Below are 22,073 nucleotides of genomic sequence, written 5' to 3'. Positions count from 1 at the left end.
TTTGAAATCTACGAAGTTCGATTAAATAATACCTTCAAGTAAAGTATTTTGATATCAGGTAAACGAATTTGCTTGTTAGAACTTTCTTAGAAGTATGTGTATGAAATCCTAATATATCTTTAGAATCAGAGGCCTAAAACAGACAAATATATGTTGGGCTTCATTCTTAATTTATTTTAGGGTTATTTTTGCTGCCAACTATTTTTCTTTTTAACCCAATCTTAAACAGTTTATATTAATTAGGATATAATTGTGTCATGAATAAATTGACATTTGAAACAATTGAAATCATATTAATTCGAAACAATCGTTGGTCACCACATTTAGAAAAGGTAATAATATTGGTTTGAAACATCATGTTTTGGAAGATGCACAAATTTGTCATTTGAATAATAAACCACGTGTATACGGATAGATGAAACGCAAAATCATTTGCATCGTAGTAACTTGTACACTTAATGATTAGGCCAATAAAATTTGAAACTACTTTTTGGATGTTCTGGGGGAGAGACGTTTAATAGATTTGGGCATTGGAAGAGATGCCACCGTGGGGGATGCTCTTCAGACTTCTCGAAGAAGAACGAGGCATCGCTCAAGTTTGCTGAAAGATATCGAAAGGGCTCTGGACTCCTTTAGAGATCATCTAAACACAGCTGAAGATGATGTTGATATGTGGAGACGTTCATCTGGATATAAACCAAAATTCTATACTAGTGAGACTTGGTTACTTCTTTGTGAGGCGAAGCCGCAGTGCCTATGGTCCAAAGGTATATGGTTCTCGCAGGCTACTCCTAAGTTTGCTTTCATGGCTTGGCTTGCAACTAGAGGAAGAATATCTACAATGGATCGAGTCTCTCAATGGAGTCAAGGCATTGACACAATCTGTGTATTATGCAAGAACACTCCTGAATCCCGGAACCATCTTTTCTTTGAGTGCTCTTTCTCAAGGCAAGTGTGGGAGCACCTAGTAAAAGGCATTTTGCAGAACTCATACACTACAGAATGGTCAGGTATTGCGGAATTGCTTATTGATCAGCATTTGGAGAAATACAGGCTGTTCTGCACTCGCTATGCTTTCCAAGCCGCTGTCTATGCGATATGGAGAGAACGCAACAGACGTCGACATGGAGAATCACCAATACCCCCCAAGCTCTGATGAAGATGGTCGATAAAGGCATGAGAAACAAACTTAGCTTGATGAAACTACATGGAGGAAAGGGTTTTGAAGGCATTTTGCAGTTTTGGTTTGCCACAAGAGTGTAAATAAAGTGCAGATTAGGAGTAGTAAAGAGTAGTTGATTTCCATTTATAAGCATATGATGCACTTGTTGTAAAGAGATCTTTTTGATGAATAAAATTTAACATTCTTTCAAAAAAAAAAAAACTACTTTTTGTCAATAAAGAGTAATTCTAGATCATCTACAGTAGACATACAGCTTAATTAGAATTACACCGTACATATTATACAATGCTTCACAAAATAAACTTTCTTGGGCTTGAAAACTTAAAATCATTATTCTTCGACCCACTATTTCCTTAAATCCTGCGTATAAATTCGTGAACGCAATACATTACACAATTGTCATTTGGTTCTCAACACTTCCAAAAACATCTATTGCCAAAAAAAGAGAGGTCTATTTGTACTTCACCTGTTACCGCTTAACATTAAATATAAATAAATTAATAAAACAACAATACACAATAGCTAAATTCAACTAAATAGAAATTGAGAAGATAATTTTGTTCGTCCAGATTTTGTTTCGTATATCTAAAGAGAAATCTCCGCCGTCAATGCAAAGCGAAGGTGACACTTGGGAAGGCCCAGTGGTCCGTACAATGTTACTTCTCTCTTCACGAGACGTCGATAATAAATTAAAATCTATACATATTTCTCAATCAAGAAAACGTGGACCCGAGACTAGTACATATACGCCAATGAAAAGTCGACACAAATAAAACCACTCTGGTTTATGTAAACAAGAAAAACCAGTGTTAGCTTTTCCCTAAAACCGCTCTTACCCAAATCTCTCCATAAATAAGGAGAGGAATAAAGAAAGATCCCGAGACTCTAACACAAGCCTTATTATAAAGGAAAGAAGGAAAAACTTTCCTAATTGGATCATACCAAAGCCTGGGCTCTTCTTTATCTCTCTTCTCATAGTTTCTTGTTTTGTTTGGTTCTTTTAGAGGAAAAATTAGTTTCTTAAAAAGGGATCAAAATGGGGAGGGGTAGGGTTCAATTGAAGAGGATAGAGAACAAGATCAATAGACAAGTGACGTTCTCCAAAAGAAGAGCTGGTCTTTTCAAGAAAGCTCATGAGATATCTGTTCTCTGTGATGCTGAAGTTGCCCTTGTTGTCTTCTCCCATAAGGGGAAACTCTTTGAGTACTCCACTGATTCTTGGTAACTTTCTCAATTAAGAAACAAAAATATCTTTAGTTACTAAAATTGCCTCATGTTTTTCTTAAATTCACTATTTGATTTGCCCTAATTAACTACTACTGCTCTTATTTTAGGTATTTTCTATGGTTTTCAATTTTTGGAATATTACTAGTTAGGTATCTTTGGTTCTTTACTAGATCTCTTAATTGCTGACAAACAATTGTCTACTACTTTGTATTGTACTAATTAAAAATCTAAAATTTAGGGCTTGGAGTGAATATTAACCCTAGAACACTAACTATATAATATACTTTTGACCTGGATCTCCATAAATGATGTTAAAGAAGAGTAAGTACTAAAGCACTAAAACTCCATAAGATAAGTCGACTATATGTGTATATGCATCATATCTCTTAATGGAGAGCATATAAAAGGATGAATGTTAAATTTCTGAGATAGGTTTTTAAGCCCTAAACTTACCATGAATGGTTTTGTTATATAGCTATGCGTTTAAAAAAAAATTCAAATCTACTTTTGAATTAAAGCGAAAGTAAGAAAATAATTGTTTAATTTCACTTGGTCTTAGCTAGGAATTTTCCCTCAAATACTAAATGTGATGTTGCCTTTTGCATTTAACGATTTTGCAACTGGACTATAATTAAACCTAAGATATGTGATAAGAAAAAAACTGGTTACTAAATAAAGATTATATAAAAGGGAAAATAATGAATCTTTAATACCTGGGCTAGGGTTTTTTCGGCCTTAAACTCATTTTTGAATCGTTTATTCTCCCAGCTGTATTTTTTCAAAATTTGCAAATCTGAGAAACAAAATTTTAATTTTAGTCATTTTTGAGACTAAACACCATAGTATTAAACGTAGTTGCATCTGTTATATTTAATCTTACCAATTGAAAATAAGCTGGAAATAAGGATGTCAAATCTGAGTAGGGAGTCTTTGACCTCTGGGGATCGTCGAAAAGAATCAACTTAATCCTATAAACGGCTTCTTACCAATGGTCAAACTTAGCTCCAACAGACACCAGCTGTTCTTTATTTTAAAAAGTTTTATCCCTATTCTGTACAAAACTACACTGGTAAATTGATGATTTGACCAGAAAATAATTTTTTTTATATTAACGTGTCATGTCTAACAAGATTTCCGTACATAATTATAATAAACTTTAAAACGCAATTAGAACTCTAAGCTAAAGATGTTGGGTTGTTGATTGTTCTATTTTCTTATAGAGGAATCATAGAGATCTGTGCAGGATTTGATCTAGGAAATCCTGGGTTAAGGCAAATACACGTCCATCATTTACGTTCTAGCTATAATTAATTACCCAAATTATCATGAAAAATCGACCTTATTCCAATGTTATATACCTTTGATGATAATATGATTGATTTCGACAGATAACTATTCTCATATATATATATATATATATATATATATATATAAATAAATGGTTGATGATATGAAACTAAGCAATACTTCTGTGAATTGAACAGCATGGAGAAGATACTTGAACGCTATGAGAGGTACTCTTACGCCGAGAGACAGCTTATTGCACCCGAGTCTGACGTCAATGTAAACCAATCTCTCCATTAACTAAGTGACATACACTATATATAAATTTCTATTTCAGTATTGCTAAAATATATCTGTTCTAAACCTTTTGAGAGACAGACGAACTGGTCGATGGAGTATAACAGGCTTAAGGCTAAGATTGAGCTTTTGGAGAGAAACCAGAGGTATATATATATATATGTGCACAAATGAAATTGGAAACTGGTAGCATTAATGTACGTTAAAATGCATGGATACATTATACAATTAATTAGCGGGAAAATGCATTTGTAATTATTATAATCCAGGCACTATCTTGGGGAAGACTTGCAAGCAATGAGCCCTAAAGAGCTTCAGAATCTGGAGCAGCAGCTTGACACTGCTCTTAAGCACATCCGATCTAGAAAAGTATGACTCCTATTTCTTGAATATGTCTATTTTATTGGTTAGTTATTGTAAATATCAAATTACGTATACATATAGAGGTTAATTTCAAATGTATGACTTTTCAGATTTTACAAAGAATTATGTTGTTATAAGATTCATATTACTGATCAAAGTAGAATAATGGAATGTTTATGTGATGTATTTTAATTCAGAACCAACTTATGTACGACTCCGTCAATGAACTCCAAAGAAAGGTATGTAAAAACCCTATCAAACGTATGTCCTACATACATTAACTAGTATTGCGGAGCTAACAATCTTGCCGTTTTGGAAATGACAGGAGAAGGCGATACAGGAACAAAACAGCATGCTTTCCAAACAGGTGACATTTGTCCTTATTTATATTTGGTCAACATGTTTTCCATTACATTATTATTAGTTTCCACTGTTTTACTCCACACCTACGTTGCACGGAAGCTTCATCGGACGTCCGCTTCCCGCTTCGGAACCGGAATCGGAATCGGAACCTTGTGGAAGCTTACGGAATCTCGCTTCCAAAACGCTTCTAAAATATTATCTTTAAAAACATATTGGAAACTTACGATTCCGTTTTGGAATCACGCTTCCATTTTTTTTTAAACATAATGTCTTATATCAATAAGAATATAAAATTATAGTTTTTAATTTATATATAATCCAAATTTTAATAGTATTGAATAGAGAGAATAGAAATATACAAATATTAAAACTAATACTATAAATTATCTTTATGCATTGAGGTTTTTATTAAAGATAAATCATATATTCAAATATATTATGTCAATTAATTATAAAGAATTACAAAAATATAATATTATTTATTTTATTTAATTTATGTGTATTTTCACAGTTTAAATATGAAGTTATTTCAAAATTATTATAAATGAATAAATGCTTTATTTTAAATTTAAATCATATAAATTTTAGTTTTAGATTTTTAAAAATAATCTTACATATGTATATATATTCCAATTTTTAATTTTTAGTCTTACATATATATATATATATATATGGATACGCTTCCAACACGTATCCGCTTCCTAATTTTTTTAAAAATCTCGCTTCTGCGCTTCCATACGCTTCCGCTTCCACGTACCCGCTTCCGTTTCCATGTAACATAGAGTCCACACTTCATGCCAAGCTATTCCTACGACTACTAGGCCTTCATTTCTACACTTAACTTCGACACCACCGATAGAAAATGGTTGTATTTTTATAATCTTGATTGATATAATTAACCACCAAGCGCCTGTGCATAGATGGCCTTTGCCCGTTTAGTTTTAAGGTTGTCTTTCAGATTGAAAACTTCGTACTTCTCATCTCATTCTACTTGGTCATCTATATATAGGGTATGTGAATACAGCCAGTACTAATTAAAGCATATTTTGAGAAGATATATATATATATATATATATATATATATATATATATATTTAATACATATATAATAGTTTATTCATTATTGCATGAGTGCAAGGAACTAGGTGTAACCAAAGATCAAAATGCAGTTACATCTGATGCACATATCTATTGATTATGAAGTCATCGCTCTGAAAATTGATGATGATGATGATGATAATGATATAATGTGGCATGGAACAAGTTGGTAACAAATTGGTGTGTGAAATTGGAACCTGTCAGATCAAGGAGAGGGAAAAGGTTCTTAGGGCACAGCAAGAGCAATGGGACCAGCAGAACCATGGCCAAAATATGCCTCCACCTCCGCCCCCGCAGGAGCATCAAATCCAGCATCCATACATGCTCTCTCATCAGCCATCTCCTTTTCTCAACATGGGGTAACTAAAATTTACTAATTCGCTCCTCTTACTTTCAAGTTTACATATTTAGCCATTGGTGTTATACAAGCCAGTAAGGTGTTAGTGAAGTTAGTTTCGGTGTTAGTGATGGTTAGATCTGCGCAAGTTGTGAATTATATTAGTACACTCTACGAAGATGATTCACGTATTAACGTATGTTAATGCAGTGGTCGTCAAACGAACAGACTTGTATTTTATTGGAATGGTTGTGGAATCAGCTCCATTTTGTTAGATTAATGACTCTCTTCGATATTTCAATATGGACTTTTACCAATTTTAAGACGAAACATATGATTTTCAATGCACATATGTCGTTAAGTGAGTTATAACCATATGTGCATATGAATGTGAATGCAGTGGCCTGTATGAAGAAGAAGATCCAATGGCTATGAGGAGAAACGACCTTGATTTGTCTCTTGAACCCGTGTACAACTGCAACCTTGGCTGCTTTGCCTCATGAAGCAATTCCCTATATATAATCATCAATATAAAAATAATTAGCCGCATAGTATATTTTGGCTAGCTTTCTATCCAATTAATATATTTTGGCAAGGTCCATGTTCTTATATCATATATATAAGTTGGCAACCTCCTATTCTCTTTGTAAGATTTAAGTGTTTTGCTCTAATTATGTGGAAACATTTGTAATATATTGAGTTTTATTTTTATTAGCTTTGGAATTATTGGCAAATATATAAACTATTTAATGTCTAAAGGGACAATTTGCTGTATAACCAAATTTATATTTACCTCATTTTCCTTCTCACATGGGTTTCTAATAATGTCATCCATATCGTACAGTTTAGACTACTAATATTATAACATAAACAACTTCTACAGGTTAAAATGGAATCAGACTAGGCGGAGCAAATGGGTGTAGCCACATTATTAATGATCACTGTTATGCCAATGATCTGAGTAACCACATTACTAACATAATAATCATCATGTCCAGTTACAAGCTGATAAAGAAAAAGAAAACCAACCTCGCGTCATATATGCATACGGGAATTAGCTTATATACAGGTTTTCCATATTGACAATAAGATCCATGGGCCAATGATGAGTTAGTGAAGATAAATGGGTCATGCTCATAAATGGTACTCGCTCATGACTGCGGGGACACACACAAATAGCAACCTCACTTCATATGGGCATATATCTTGGATGCACACAGACACAAGATATATTTGATTCCAGATTCTCAATAGTCACTACGTTTCCTTTCAGTTTTTGTCCATGTCCCGTGACTCCTGTGGATAAAATCCGTGCGTATTCATTATAATTATTTCCATCAATAGAAGACAAGCTAAGTGCTATAGCACTAAGAAACCATTCGATGAAAGAAAACGAGTAGTGTAAGACTGTAAGCTGTTTTATCCTTTCTTCCATCATCCCTCTGGTTGGAAACTTATCAAAGACTTCATTACACACACAAAATGTACTATGGAAAATAAAAGAAAACTGAACGTTTTTTTGTTAAATAAAACAACGAGTATACACAGGAATATATAGACACCAAATGGTCCTAGTATTTACAGAGAAATGTAATTTTTTTAACCCAACTCCTAGTCCTTATCCCAAATGGATTTTATCCCATATCCTAAAACACCAGGTAACAAGCCAACAAAGAATCTGGTGGAAGTTCCAAAGTATATAAAAGAATAGTTACAACATAAATTAAGAACGAATTGCTTACAAAGAAAAATTTCAGCCGCAAAGAATCAAGGACGTCTCTTATTGTTATTCCAGCTGCTCTGTAATTTCACTCTCCAAGAAAAGCATTGTCTATGAAAATTACAAAACATATTTACATCAAAACCAAAATATAATTTACCAAAAACAAAAAGTACATCAAAAGATAGACATAATTAACCAACAAATACATATGTCATCGAATAAATAAAACCTTGGAACAGAAGGGACAAGCTGTACTTCTCTCCATCCATTCATAGATGCAGGCAAGGTGAAAGATATGTCCACATTGCAGAACTATCTTCGGATTATCCTCATTGTACTCTGTTCCCAGACACAATATGAACTGAATTAACCCAAATAACCAATCTTTTAAGTTTTAAATCAAAGTTTTTTAATCAATTTTGTACAGTGTTATATTCTTTGTTTTACCATGGAAACATGTGGAACAAACGTCATCTTCTTCGACTTCCCTTTTTCCAGGTTTTGAGATAATTGCTCGTGCTGGATCAACAACAAAGTTGTTAGCCTTCGAGTACTTTTGCAATTTTCTATAGGTTTTTTGAGAGAAAAGTAAAGAAACCAGAAAAGGAAAGTAGGGTTTATAATGCTGGAGATACCTTGAGGGGGAAGTTATTGCTTATTGGGTAGCTAAAGGCACTGGTTCTGAGGACGTTACGAGATTCACCATCTTGCTCCGGAACTCGAAGACAGCAAAGTAATACACCCATTGAACCAATGGAGGTCACCGATAATAAAAACAAAGATTTAGGGTTATACTTAAAGATCGCGCAAGAAAGCAGTGAAGAGACAGGGCAATGGAGAAAAACAGAGGAGCCGAAGGAAAAAGAATCAATTAAGCATGAGAAAAAGCAATAAACTTTGAAGATTCTTTGCAGAGGCACAAGGTATCGTGGAGATTTTTGTGCATATTTTTGTGACATGGCATATACCAAAAGAGTTTTAGTTGTTTGACTGTTTTGTGGAATGTTGACTTATTTTCTTCATTTTCCGGTTTACTAATCCCACCAAAATGGCAAAATCGTTTATCGTATATATCTGTTTTTATTCCTTAAATAACAGAAAAGTTTAAGTTATAAATTATTTGAAGAGTTGAATTTTTTTTTCAATCTTTAAAAAAAATGAATCATCAGTTTGTAACCAATACGACAATCACACGAAAAAGGAAGATAGAAGTTGGCTTAAAAGGGCAAAAAGGAAGATAATTATGGTGGTTATATAAACTATCATGGCAAATAATTGTTAACTACAAATTTACTTCTTTCGCAAGGTGGAGAAGATAAGCCCGCTACCTAATTAATAAATTAAATTTCTGCTTTAAAAGTAGGGCCTATTTGTGGAAGCAGCGTAGCCTATTGGTTAAGGTTTAAAGGCTTCTACACCCAGGTCTGGGCTTCGAATCCCAGACTATGCAATTTATTGCAGATTACAGGAAATCCAGGTTTCAAGTTTCGGAGAGAGCGGTTTATTAAACAATTATGCAGACTACGGAGGAAAGGCTTGCAAAGGATCTTCAACATGGTGCAAGTAAATCTGGTCAAACGTGGATCTTCATAGGACGGCTCAGGTGATGCAGTTAGGCGTAGGTCTTCATAAGGCAGGTAGTATTGTCGGTTGTCAAATCGTATATGTAATCTTTCCTATATCATAATTGTAAGATCATAATAAATCAGCGTTAAAAAAAAAGTAGGGCCTATTTAAAAGCACACTAAATGTTAATTTCAGTATTCACTTGTAGTGTTTGATAACAACCTGCTAGTAAGAACTTTCCAAATTAATAAACGCTAGACAAATTATAAAAAAATTACCAACGGAACGAAACGTAGCGAAAAAATGAAACCTACTATTTCTCTCAATTACAGAAGATGGAAATGGCTAGTAAAATGTTCAACAAGGATGAGTTCAAAGTAGAATGTTCTATCTCAATAGCATTCTTCCCAGGGTCTTTGAGCATAGCGGTGGTGCCCAGGACACTTGAGATGCGTCCCGAGATAGTCAAGCCGAGCAAGAACTAAACCTTGTAGAGGAGTACGCTTTCTCCTCTTGAGGGAATTTTTAATATGCAGAATATATATATAGTGTTACTGATTTGGCTGCTGATTTCTATAGTTTGTTAAACCAATGAGACTATATATTTGAATTATATATGATTGACGAAAAATCTGAGCAAGAGAAACATCCATAGTTTAAAACTATACTATATTTTACTTATGTATGTGCCATGAATAAAAATTGCATATTATATCAGTAACTGAATAGTCTGAAATAAATAAATCAGAGGCTTTTACATATTTTTTCATGAAGGCATCATTTTGAGTATTTACTATTTATTATTTTTATGCTATAGATCAAATGGTCAGTAACAGTAAACAGTTGGCAAGAATAAGTGTTGGGACCTACGACTTGATGAACATGTTGAAGAAAAGGTCCAACACGGCAACACTTGATGTCTTCTTATAATAAACCATAGAGTTCATATATCACAAAGCAAAAAAGTTACCACAGAATTGAAAAGGCTGAGAGCTTTTGTAGAAATATGTACATCTCTTTCTCACTCTTAAGCTGTTGTTTACCAGGGGCTCTTCTCTATACAAGTACTGAATTACAGAATACAAAGAGTAGCCTACATCTTTTTAATTATATAAGATTAGATGTGCTTCTCCTAATTATCACTTGTGGTTTTATAAATTTACTAAATTCCTTTTTTTTAAACTAAATTCTCAACATAGAAACGTATTTAAGATAATTTCTTGGTGCACATCATTAGTCATTGCAAAATTCACAACAAATTTATATCCATGGATGTCGGTGCTATATTATATATTCAAAATACTATAGAATTAAAGATTCCAAAATGAAAGAAATTGAGGTTATCTGTATATTTAAAATGTGGGGAGCTACCAAAAGCAGGATCATAATTACACATTATGATAGCTCTTGATTTCATTTACTTTCTCCACCTTCTTATATCATCTTAGTGTCCTACAATTGAGAAAGAGAGTGAGAGAAAGAGAATGGGGAAGAAAGAAGGGTTCTTTCTAAACAGATTAAGGGCTCATGTAAGAGTCCAACCACCGACGACTACTAGCCACCATAGCTGCAGCCAAGAACCACCAAATGCATCCGCAGAGACAAAAGGAAGAAGAATAATCGTTGTGGTTGATTCTTGTTCAGAGTCTAAGAATGCTTTGCTTTGGACTCTCTCCCATTGTGCTCAGCCTCAAGACTCCATCCTTCTTCTCCATTTTCTTAAAGCTAAACCTTCTCAATCAGGTCGATTTTCTTTTTTCTAATTTCCCACAAAATTGATTATTATTATTTATTTTAAATGTATGCATGATTTGTTATCTAGGGGCTCTAGCCACCGGAGGAGAAGAAACTTTAGACAAACATACAGCTTCGAAAGCTTATCAAAAAGTTTCAACCTTGAGAAACATTTGTGAGCTAAAAAGACCTGAGGTTAATAATATGTCTCTTCATCATACCATATATTACAAAAGAAAACATGTTAGAAGTTCAATATATATATGTATCTTCTTGGTCATACTTTTGTTTGTCTAAAACAAGTTTTCCTACATTAATTTCTAAAAAAAGGTATCAATCAATTATTTGTTGAGTTAGGTGAAGACAGAGATGGTGGTTGTACAAGGTGAGGAGAAAGGTCCGACCATAGTAAAAGAGGCAAGAGAACGTGGAGCGTCCTTACTAGTTCTAGGCCAGAAGAAACAGCATGCCACTTGGCGACTACTAATGATATGGGCCTCACAGACCCGACCTTTGACCAAAACCGACACCGTAGAGTATTGCATTAACAACGCTCCTTGTATGGCTATTGCCGTTCGCAAGAGAGGCAAGAAAGTTGGTGGATACACTCTTACAACTAAGCGTCACAAAGATTTCTGGCTTCTCGCATGACACTATTATTTACTTTTATTCACCTAATAATTAATAGATTTCCTCCTGTAAGTTGTAACCTTTACGTTTTAATCATGGTTGAGAGTTGTGTGTGCAATTATTATACTAGTTTACTGCTGCCATCATTTCTCACATTTCATTTGTTACCAAAAGTAGTTATAATGTTCTTGTGCATATTAAAAAGAAAAAGTTTGAATATAAAATAAAGTTTGAAATAAAAATGTTTCAATCCTATTCTATATTTCACTCTGTAATAAAAATATGGATTTATTCTATAAGTAGAATAATTCATTTACTTTTTTATTATTATTTTAAGTTTTACTTTAAACTAAAGTATAAGTAGAATTCTAACTCTATTATAAAGTATTATTAAAGTTACTCAAAAACAAATAAAAGGAGAAAATCGAAATGTCAACTAAAAAGTACAAAAGATTCTCGAAATTTGTTCATCTACGAAGTTCTTGAAAGAAACATGGCAAAGCCTGGGCTTTCCTTCAAGAACAAGAACATGCTTTCAAATCTGGACAACTAGGCAAAGGCAGGAGAGGAGTTAATGATAATACCAACCAATTCTTGGTGTTCTATTCTTTCAAGTGTTTTTTTTTTAAAAACCAACAATTTGGTTTTTTGTTGGATAACTGAATTTACACGGAATCATATCATTCCTGGAATTTCAAAAAACAAAAAACAACTGATTTTATAAAATCATCTTTTTTGGTTCATGTTATGATAAAAATTTGTCCTTCATCCGAGCAATAAGCTTGAATGTTTCTTCTGCTTCGACCTGCTGTTTGATGTCACCTCCTGACGCTCTGTCCGGATGAAACTTCAGAACTGCACGTTTGTAAGCTGCGTGTACCTAATTTCAAAATTGTTGGTTTACGTCAACCTACAGTACTATGATTATACAAAAGCAGTTGACGAGTGTAGATGGCAAGCAAACCTCTTGTGGTGGAGGAGATATTCCACCCTTAACCGGAATCCCTAAGCCTCGAAGCAAAGCTGCCATGTTGAAGCATCCGAGTTCAAGAACTTTAAGCGTTTTGGTTATTTCTGCGCGGACTTTCTCCTTCATGTTCATGCTTTCTTCCTCCTAATCAAGTTAAAGAACGCAAGTCTGTGTTAGCAAATCAACACAAGAATCATGAGCGGCCACTGAGGAAGAGTGTAAACCTTCTTCTGTGTCTCTCTCACTTCCTCTACCCTCTCCTTTTGCCTTCTTTCCATCTCCAACTGCCGCGTGTTCGCTAACTTTCTTCTCTTACGTTGCCTCTGAGCTTCTTCTGCCTGCAGTAATTCCACACGAATGTTGAATAAGAGTGTAAACAGGAGCTTTCAGAAATTGAAGCAGTGTGTGTGTGGTCAAACCTGGAGGTGTAACTGCCGTTGCCTTGATTCCCATTCTTCTTTTTGTGCTTTCTTGTATTCATCTGTCTCTTTCAACATTTCTCTGTTAAGCATGACATCGACTTCAGGAGCTGTACCTTGAAGACCTTCCACTTGTTCACTAGTAGATGGAATAGGATCAGTAATCGGTTCCCTTGATTCACCTATCCCACGCTCACATCTGGCTCCATTACTTACCCCAAGAACAGGCGGCGTATCACTATCCCCATCAGAAGTGTGTAGCGGAGACGATTTTGAGGCGTCTTCTTCTTGTACAACTTCCTTGGTATAAGAATGTTCTGCTGCCTTTTTCTTCTGATTCTCTTTAGCCGCCTTTTTCGTTTGACTCTCTCCAGGCCACTGTGAAGTTTCACACTGAACTGGCTCTGTGTCTGGCTGTTCCTCGGCTTCTTTGACACTATTTTGTTTTCTCTGTTCTTTTGACGATGTAGAATAAGTTGTAGGTGATTTTGACCTTTCATGCTCAACTTGTATTCCGGGTGACAGTGAAGAAGGCTCGGCAAATAAAGAAGTCTTAGAAGAGGTTTCTTTCCGACCATCTGGATTTCTTGCAGTAAAGAAAGAAGTTGCTTGATCATGTTGTTCAGTTCTACTTTCACAGTGGAGACCTGAAAGACCAGCTTTACCTGATTCCTCGGTTCCAAAGAAAGTTGAAGAGGTTCCTTTACCGCCATCAAAGTTTTTTGCAGAAAAGAAGGAAGCTGTTTGATCATGTTGATAAGTTCCACTCTCACAACCAGGCCTGAAATTTGAAGGACCAGCCTCCTCGCTCAGACCAGCTTTACCTGATTTCTCGGTTCCAAAGAAAGCTGAAGAGGTTCTCTTACCCCTACGTGCATTTCTTGCGGTAAAGAAGGAAGGGGTTTGTTCATGTTGTTCAGTTCTACTCTCGAAACCAGGCCTGAAGCTAGTGTCACAGTGGAGATTAGAAGGACCAGCCTCCTCACTCAGACCAGCTTTACCTGCTTTCTTCATTTTTTCCAAGAAAGCTTTCTCCCACTGCTCGCGAACCTCTCCCTGAGAACCTTCTAAAATCTCACAATCAGAACAGTCGCTCTCAGACAAATCACTTTCAGAATCAGAGTCTAACCCAAATCGAGTTCCAGAAGAGGGCATAGTCGCCTGGTTGCACTTCGTAAATCTAAACGAAGCACACTTTTCTTGAACGAACTGGCAATCATCATCATCACCATCCACTTCTACAGATGTGTGCATACGGCTTGAACTACTCCCATCTTTGTGAACATTCTCTGTATCATCATCATCCTCATCATCATCGTCAATGCTAATCACTCTCTGCAAAACTGGCTCACCCCTGGCTCTTGATGTCTCCGGGGCTTTGCCTTTTTTGGATGACTCAGGAAAATCAAGAATGATGACCTCATCATCGTCTACAACAATAAACTCGTTCATTATGCCATTAGCACTGCATCTTTTGGTAGACATTCTATTACAAAAACGTGATCTAAGCTGACGTTGCTCTCCCATTGCTTGTATCCAAGTTTCAAAGCATCCGTTTTTTTTTCGAGTAGTAGTCAGAGTTGCAGTTCCAGAGAATCCATATAACTCAACCCACCTATTATAAGCAGAGAGAAAAAAAAACAATTACATATCACTGCAACCAGATTCAATTTCCACAAAACCATCTTTTCGCTATATTCATCAAAATTGCGAAACAAAAATCGATTTCTCACTGTCATCAAAATCACTTGTGATTAGCTAAACGTTAGCATAAGGTAACAACTCAAAACAAAGTGAAATCGATAACTAGTCAGTACACACGCTACGAACTCTAGAAACACGATCATCGGCCTAATCTAAGCTTCTGGAACCTTCGCGGCTGAAATCGAAACCCTAATCTAGGTTTAAGGGTTAATCTATCGTGAAGCAGACGACCGAAACTGAATCAAAACGAGATTTTGAAAACTACCCACGAATCCGAGGATCGAAGTGAGCAGAGATTTGAAGGCAATTGAACTTACCACTCGATTACGACGGCGGAAGATTGGATTTTTGTTTCTTAAACGGAACCCTAATTTTTTTAATTTGAAATAAAAATAGAGTTTTTTGGGAGAAAATGGGGAAAGAAGAAGAAGGGGATTGAGATGAAGCGTGCCTCGCACCTCAGGAGACGTGGTGGCTTAACGAGTCCTAGCACAGCTTGACGGCCGAATCAGACAAATGGGTATCGTTGCTTGATTGGTCTGTTTTCTGACTAAGTGTGAAACCTATGTCAACTTAAATATGTCTTTCTTCCTTCCCAGAATGGGATTAATTTTCTTACCTTCAAAAGTCTCCCTATTTCGTTATGATTTTAGTTGGGTTGAGACTTGAGACTAGCCACCATGTTCAATACCGAACCAAATTAGATAATATGGTTTGGTTTTGGTTTTGGTATATACCGTATAAATCCAATGAATATGATTTTATAGAAACCGTAGAATTTGGATATGATTAGGTTTATGACAAATAAAATGAATAAAACGAACAAAACGGATCAAAATAAAAACATATAAATATATACATAATGTAATACATGGTATTTAATTTTTTATATAAGTTAATTTTCTTGTTAATAATTAATATCATATACTTTTACACTAAAGAAGCCTTAATTTGAAAAATACTTAAACAATAAGAAAAAATTTACAACATTTAACTTCTTATTCTCTTGGAATAGTCTTCTTTCTTTTAACTTTTGCTACATATCGCCATTGAATCATTGAATGAGTGAAAATATGCCTTAATAATTTTATTATTCTTCAACTAATATCTAGACTTGATTTATTTTTGCATGCATTAAAAAATTGTAAAATTAGATGGTAACATAAAATTTCTTTGGAAAATAGAGTTGAACAAGAAGAGTTAGAAAAAAACTAAGTCATTGACCGTTTTGTTTGTTTCTCTGTTTCATAACCAACTAATTTTCTTTTTTACTTATTGTAGATAGGAGATTCTATGGCCAATAAGACTCAATATGCTGGACAAAAGAGGAAGCAACCAACTACTAACGTATCGATGGCAAAACCAAAGAAGCAGTATGTGTTTCTGATGTTTGAAAATATTTTACGAAATCTAAAGATGATCCAGGAAAAAAGCTAGATGTAACCACTGCCCCTCAGTTCTTTAAATATAAATCAAAGTCTGGTACTAGTGTTTTGTGGTTAGTTGTTTTCAGTTGGATTTGATCAAAAAGCTTGCCGAAAAGCAACTGCTAAAATGATTGTTTAAGATGAGTTACCATTTGCATTTGAAGAAAGTCCAGGTATTATTCAATTTTCTGAGGTTGCTGTCTCTAAATTTAAGATTTCTTCACGTTTTACAATCGCTAGGTTGAAGCCTTGACATATAAGAGTTCTCTTTCTCCTCCTATGGTTGAAGCCTTTGATCTTGACACAAAATTCTATCCAAACTGTAGTTTTGTCTGATAAACAAAAAACCATTGAATATGGTGCATGAATATGATTTCATGGACTCTCTAGTAGAAGGTACTTCATGTTTTAATTTGTAAGCATTGATTTATTATATTTACAAGCATTGGAGTTATTCACATTTTTTTATTCTATAAACGAAGAAAATTTCACATTTAGAGGCATGATTTTGATGGACAATGTCACCAACTATTGGAAAGTGGAAAAACTTTTCTTTAAGGTTATCTTTTGTTTTTCATTATTTTACTTTCACAATTTTGAGTTTTGATTTGGTTTTAGATTTGATTATTCTGTTATTTTTTTTATAGTATTATTTTTAATTATTTATAGTTTTGACAACATGATTTTTTAAAATTCATATAATATAAAACCAAACCAAATAATAATATTTTTTTGTATAAAACCGAATAAATCAAAAACCGGTAGTATACAAATCGAACCAAACCAAATTAATTATGGTATCTAATTTTAATAAACAATAATGCCAAAAAACCAAAAAATACGAAACGAAATTGGACCAAAATTTGGATTTAACAGGCCTACTCGAGACCCATATAGTAAGAAATTTATATACAAGTATTTTGACTAATTTGATAATAGTAGTTTAATTATAGAAACTTAAAATTATAAACTGTATAAATCATTAGTATAAAGCTAAATTTCCCCAAAAGTCTTCCAAATTTGTTTGAAAAGTTCTTCGTTTGATAAAATCATTATATTTTATTTCCTCAATTCTTATTATTCATTTTTATAACAAGAATACTAATGAAGTCTACTTTTCTTCCTTTTTTGGTGCAATATATACCTTGAATGGTTTTTGTGATAATGTAGGCGAAACGTTTTGACTATAACTTTGAAATGTTTTCATAATAAATAAACTTGTGAAATTAGGTGGAATACGTCAAATTATTATTACTTTTGGTTGACAAAATGCATTATGCGGGGTCGGAACCCCGTGAATTATCATTACACAAAACAAAAACCGTGGATGCCATATTTTGTGTCTTTTATAGGTTTTGTTATGCCCGATATTATTATGTAAAGAGACAAATATTTAATATCAGTAGATAAGTTTATAAAAATGTTAACTGAATTTTTGAATATCCCCTACACTATATTTTCGAAGTGATTTTGCCACATGTCCTTTGTACAATCAATTTCACAAAATAAATATGACACGGCTAATGAAATTGATGACATGTCTTATAGCTTAATATGACATGGACAATTGCATTTAATGTTAATTTATATTTTTTAGTAAACTTTTTAAAATATGGTAATAACTCATATATTACATTTAATGTCAATTTATATTTTTGGAATTTTTTTAGAATATGAAAATAACTCATAAATCATCATTAAAATAAATATATTCAAATATGGCATTATAAATTTCGAAAATTAATTTAATTAAATATTTTTAAATTATACAATTTTATTACTAAAATTTTCAAAAATGTATATAATTTTTTTAGAAAATTATAAAAATTGAATCGTAAAATCATTATTTTCTTATATATCTACAAATTTTATAAACATTGTTTAATTTTAATTTTTAGTAATTATGCAACTTTTACAAATTTATTTAATGTATTCAATTAAAATAAATAAATAGAAAAATCTATCTAAGATTATAATTTCAAATATATACATGCATATTCTTAAATATAACTTTTATGTTTAATTAAATCAAATTTATATTAAAATATGGATACGAAAAAGAAAATTTACAATATTAATAAAATTTTATTTTAAAATATAATTTATATTTATCTGTTAAAAATATTTAAAATTTTAATCTGCACATGGTGCAGGAAGACACCTAGTTTTAAATTAAAAGCATATGCGTACTTTCATATTGTCAAACGTATTTTTGGACCATCATAACATTTTGATTCTAAATTATTTTTGTTAGTTGGTTAACATATGTTTTTTTCATTTAATATCATTACTACTGTAACTAAAAATAATAACAGTGGGGTTTATTCGTTTTCTAATGTTGTAGTTAAGATGAAATATTATATTTAAATGTATATTTTATTTAATTTATAAAATATGTTAAATGGACTGATAGGAACACAATGAAATCTTTGTTTATATATAGGTGACGAGAAGTCTAAAGCCTAATCTTTCTCCAATTAGATGTTCATGCATGGACTCCTTTACATTTTCAATCCAGTTAGGTCTTAATATTTCCCAGTAAAACTTTTGTTATGACAAACATACTCAATTTTGAGTTCCAGTCAAAATCCTTTCGTGGGCATTTTCTTGATGGTCCAAATATTATTGGCTCAACGTCTTTGGTCTGTTCCAGCTCTAAAGATCCTTGTGCTTCATTTGTCCAGTCTCTGCTGGTTACTGGTTACTATCTCATGCTAAACTGCTAGCCAGAGTTTAATTGTTTTGTTTTCTATTGAGATATCGTATCCTATAAAATCATATCCCATATGTGCTGATAATTATGTTTTATGAATAGTTCATTACATATTTAATTATATTACTAAGATGAAATCTAAAACTTCCCAAAATGAGTAATTCTAAACATCATATTACAAACACAATTACTATCCAAGATTGGTATTGATCTACGTAATCATGTCTGATGATTGTCAAAACAATGAATACTGATTATGGAGATAGATAATTAACAATGCTAATTAGTAAATATAAATTATGATACCCTAATCCACCTATAGAGGGGTGGTCTTCTTGGATTCAAAATTGCTGGTAAACACCATGATAGATGAAAAGCAAACAAAAAAAACTTAGTGGAATATTGTACCATAGGACAAGATATTTGATGCTCAATATATAAGAAAATAAATATAACATATACTATATGTACATAATTTAATCAATGATGTTAACAATATCATCAGGATCAAGAAAGAAGAGAGAACGATCCTCATGACCGTTGTGAATGTTTGAATCTGAACAGAGACAATGACATGTTTGAATCTATGAAAAAGTTCAAATAAAAACCAAAATGATCAAAAGGAAATAAATAATGGATCAATGAGAGAACATTCTCAGTACAGGAAAAATATAAGAAGAGAGTCAGTGGGAGGTCGTGGAGGGATTAGGTTGAAGCATTGAAGGAAGGACGAGAGGAGACAGTAGAGGGATTGGATCTGTGCCGTTCTGACAGAACGCAGAAGTGGAGACGCCGGTCGCAGAAGATGGAGCTTCTGCGGAAGGAGGAGGTCTTGGTGGTAATGAGAGAGGACATGGAGCTCTTCTCTGAAGCCGCCGGCAGCTTTGAGATCGCCGGAAAATGGAGTCGTCTTTGTGAAAACTCATCTCAAAACCTGGAAACGGATCTCCTTTACGCCCTGATTCCTCCATTTCTTGATTCTTGAATTATCAATGTATCAAGAAAATCTTTTTGTGTGTGTGTGTGGATTGGTGTTTGTGTTTGCGATGTTGATGCTAAGTTGGTATTTATTTACGTTTTTTTGAAGGTTTTAAATCTAATTATATATAGGCAGACGATTGGGAAAATAGGGGTTGCTTAGCTTGAAGATTTAAATACAGTAATTTAAAAAAAAAAAGTAATTTAAAAAAAATAAAGTAAATTTTTTGAATGGATAACAATAACAAATCAAGAATATCTCTTTCCATAAGAAAAGAAAGTAAAAAATAGAAATTGGGTGGAAGTGTGGTGGTTGTGTGGTACGTGTATTGACTCGATATGGCAAACAAACAAACAAAAAGAATCAAATCAAGCAAAATTAGTCAACGGTCAATAGATTGGTTATGAATAAGATCTATTATCAACTATGTTTTCTGTTTTTTTTTCTTATATGTTATATTTAGTGTTATATTAATAAATAAGGGCTGAATTTGGCATGAGGAATGCGTTATTGTTGTTGTAATAAACATGTGACCGCGTATGGCTGTGTTTTTAGCTAGTTCTTCTACAGAAATATCTCTGTCCAAACTGGTTTCATATTGTTTTGAACTCAACTACATAATTTACTCAAATGCATGTGTAGTCCAGCAGTGAAAATAGGCAATAATCTGCAACTCATAAATTAAAATATAAAGACAAAATCACTGAAACTTATAAAGATTTCCTCTGCCATGAAGTATCCTCAACCCACACACATGTATTGAGATTGAGAACAAGAGAGACGAGTCACATGCTAAAGTGTTAGTTTAGTTTTATGAGAAAGTTTAGATTAAAAAAGAAGATGTAACATGTAAAATTAACAATGAATAATGTGAAAAACTGGGCGGTGTTAGAATATGGAATTTTATCAAGTCTTTTTGTGGTGGGGAGGTTTATCTATGTCGGTCTCTCCATGTGACTCGCGAATCTATTACACACACCATCGACATGGTTTCAGTAAACACGCCCCATAAAGTTTTCAGTGACATTATCTTCACACCCTCACATGTTCCTCTTATTAGATCTTTCTTGTCTCCTATATTAATCTAACCCTTTTTTTTTTGTTAATTTCCATTTTAAACAAGTTCTTAATAAGTTTATTGATCCAATTCTTTCACCTTTTTGGTAAGATTATATTTAAATAAATCAAAATTTAATAATCATTAACTTTTATTTGAGTAAATTAATGTCACTTGCATTAATATAGGAATGATGTATCTATTTTGGGAGGATCTGAACTAATTTGATTTTTAATGAGTTCTTAAGATATTTTGGGTAAATCTAGTCAACTTAAAAACACTCTAAATCACAATAAAATTCATAAAATTCACTATTTAAAATATTTTCAATAATAATAATTTCTAATATACATTTTAAATTTATAAGTTTAATAACTTCATATTAAAAATATATTTATATTTAAATAACTGGATATTTGATATTTTAATTAAATACTTTTAAATTTCAGACTGATTACTTTCCTAGATATTTGATCCTAAATGTTTACTATATGCAAAAAAAAAACAGATTACTATACAAAAACAGTAATGGAATTCTGCGCAATTTTTCTTATAGGCTTCTAATACCATTGATACTCTTAACTTTTATGGACGAATCTTTTGGTGTGAATGAAGCTCCACCAACATCTCAACTTTGAGTTATTCGGATGAACACAATGACTACCTTGTTGACATTTGTCAAACACTTTCTCAACTTAAATACAATGTCTCTCACATATACAAAATCAGTATCTAAAGGCCAATGAAAAAAGTGTAGTATACAATATTTGAAGTAGCTATTGTCTTCCAACAAGGATGAGTGGGTCTAATGGATAAAATTCTTGAACTACTAAGTATATATTTTGAATCCCAATCTCTTACTTTCTAAAAAGTCAAATTACATGATATGGAGCTACCATGAAAAGTGTAAGTGCTTATGACCCAAACCTCCTGATCCTTTGAAGATTAGCTATTATCCGAAAAACTGTTTATTTTAAGTGTAGATAGTATGAAAACCAG

At 33.1% G+C, this 22,073-nt stretch overlaps 5 protein-coding genes across 7 annotated transcripts; 2 read left to right on the top strand and 3 right to left on the bottom strand.

Annotated features, from left to right (window-relative positions):
* Window positions 1-1,705: 1,705 nt before the first annotated feature.
* Window positions 1,706-6,866, top strand: LOC103831316 (floral homeotic protein APETALA 1). The gene is made up of 8 exons (XM_009107212.3): window positions 1,706-2,404; window positions 3,895-3,973; window positions 4,073-4,137; window positions 4,261-4,360; window positions 4,552-4,593; window positions 4,680-4,721; window positions 6,020-6,174; window positions 6,553-6,866. The coding sequence occupies exons 1-8, from the start codon at window positions 2,220-2,222 to the stop codon at window positions 6,653-6,655; spliced, it is 771 nt and encodes a 256-aa protein (XP_009105460.1). The 5' UTR covers window positions 1,706-2,219; the 3' UTR covers window positions 6,656-6,866.
* Window positions 6,867-7,053: 187 nt separating this feature from the next.
* On the bottom strand, window positions 7,054-9,505 carry LOC103831315 (probable E3 ubiquitin-protein ligase RHB1A). The gene is given in 5 exon segments (XM_018652845.2): window positions 7,054-7,983; window positions 8,105-8,214; window positions 8,323-8,358; window positions 8,361-8,394; window positions 8,511-9,505. Coding segments are annotated over 5 exon segments (549 nt in total). The 5' UTR covers window positions 8,835-9,505; the 3' UTR covers window positions 7,054-7,938.
* A 1,166-nt stretch (window positions 9,506-10,671) lies between these two features.
* LOC103831314 lies at window positions 10,672-11,958 on the top strand. 2 transcript variants are annotated; one of them, XM_009107211.3, is made up of 3 exons: window positions 10,672-11,184; window positions 11,273-11,370; window positions 11,533-11,958. In XM_009107211.3, exons 1-3 carry the CDS (start codon window positions 10,926-10,928, stop codon window positions 11,824-11,826), a joined length of 651 nt encoding a protein of 216 aa, XP_009105459.1. In that variant the 5' UTR covers window positions 10,672-10,925; the 3' UTR covers window positions 11,827-11,958. The 2 variants fall into 2 exon arrangements, with proteins under 2 accessions (XP_009105459.1, XP_009105458.1); XM_009107210.3 differs by having other exon boundaries at window positions 11,264-11,370.
* Window positions 11,959-12,371: 413 nt separating this feature from the next.
* Window positions 12,372-15,461, bottom strand: LOC103831313 (J domain-containing protein required for chloroplast accumulation response 1). Of its 2 annotated transcripts, none has more exons than XM_009107209.3 (5): window positions 15,216-15,461; window positions 13,195-14,809; window positions 13,000-13,113; window positions 12,770-12,919; window positions 12,372-12,685 (listed from the first exon to the last, which is right to left on the bottom strand). In XM_009107209.3, exons 2-5 carry the CDS (start codon window positions 14,719-14,721, stop codon window positions 12,551-12,553), a joined length of 1,926 nt encoding a protein of 641 aa, XP_009105457.1. In that variant the 5' UTR covers window positions 14,722-14,809; window positions 15,216-15,461; the 3' UTR covers window positions 12,372-12,550. The 2 variants fall into 2 exon arrangements, with proteins under 2 accessions (XP_009105457.1, XP_033130218.1); XM_033274327.1 differs by lacking the exon at window positions 15,216-15,461 and adding an exon at window positions 15,164-15,183 and having other exon boundaries at window positions 12,455-12,685.
* A 3,997-nt stretch (window positions 15,462-19,458) lies between these two features.
* LOC103831312 lies at window positions 19,459-21,988 on the bottom strand. The gene has a single exon (XM_033274393.1). The coding sequence runs from the start codon at window positions 20,007-20,009 to the stop codon at window positions 19,722-19,724; it is 288 nt and encodes a 95-aa protein (XP_033130284.1). The 5' UTR covers window positions 20,010-21,988; the 3' UTR covers window positions 19,459-19,721.
* Window positions 21,989-22,073: the final 85 nt, after the last annotated feature.

The sequence above is a fragment of the Brassica rapa genome, chromosome A07 (assembly GCF_000309985.2).
Source record: "Brassica rapa cultivar Chiifu-401-42 chromosome A07, CAAS_Brap_v3.01, whole genome shotgun sequence".
NCBI classification, from domain to species: Eukaryota; Viridiplantae; Streptophyta; class Magnoliopsida; order Brassicales; family Brassicaceae; genus Brassica; species Brassica rapa.
The sequence above is the reverse complement of the archived record's forward strand: the minus strand, read 5'-3'. Positions and strand labels throughout refer to the sequence as shown.

Bases quoted from the DNA above. Each gene is read 5' to 3' on its own strand.
- LOC103831316 (XM_009107212.3), top strand. From the start codon at position 2,220: ATGGGGAGGGGTAGGGTTCAATTGAAGAGGATAGAGAACAAGATCAAT. The intron at 3,974-4,072 runs GTAAACCAATCT...TTTGAGAGACAG, and splicing joins CACCCGAGTCTGACGTCAAT to ACGAACTGGTCGATGGAGTA. The intron at 4,138-4,260 runs GTATATATATAT...ATTATAATCCAG, and splicing joins CTTTTGGAGAGAAACCAGAG to GCACTATCTTGGGGAAGACT.
- LOC103831314 (XM_009107210.3), top strand. From the start codon at position 10,926: ATGGGGAAGAAAGAAGGGTTCTTTCTAAACAGATTAAGGGCTCATGTA. The intron at 11,185-11,263 runs GTCGATTTTCTT...TTTGTTATCTAG, and splicing joins AGCTAAACCTTCTCAATCAG to GGGCTCTAGCCACCGGAGGA. The intron at 11,371-11,532 runs GTTAATAATATG...TTGTTGAGTTAG, and splicing joins GTGAGCTAAAAAGACCTGAG to GTGAAGACAGAGATGGTGGT.
- LOC103831313 (XM_009107209.3), bottom strand. From the start codon at position 14,721: ATGGGAGAGCAACGTCAGCTTAGATCACGTTTTTGTAATAGAATGTCT. The intron at 13,114-13,194 runs GTTTGACCACAC...GAATTACTGCAG, and splicing joins AACGGCAGTTACACCTCCAG to GCAGAAGAAGCTCAGAGGCA. The intron at 12,686-12,769 runs GTTTGCTTGCCA...TTTTGAAATTAG, and splicing joins TATCTCCTCCACCACAAGAG to GTACACGCAGCTTACAAACG.
- LOC103831312 (XM_033274393.1), bottom strand. From the start codon at position 20,009: ATGGAGGAATCAGGGCGTAAAGGAGATCCGTTTCCAGGTTTTGAGATG.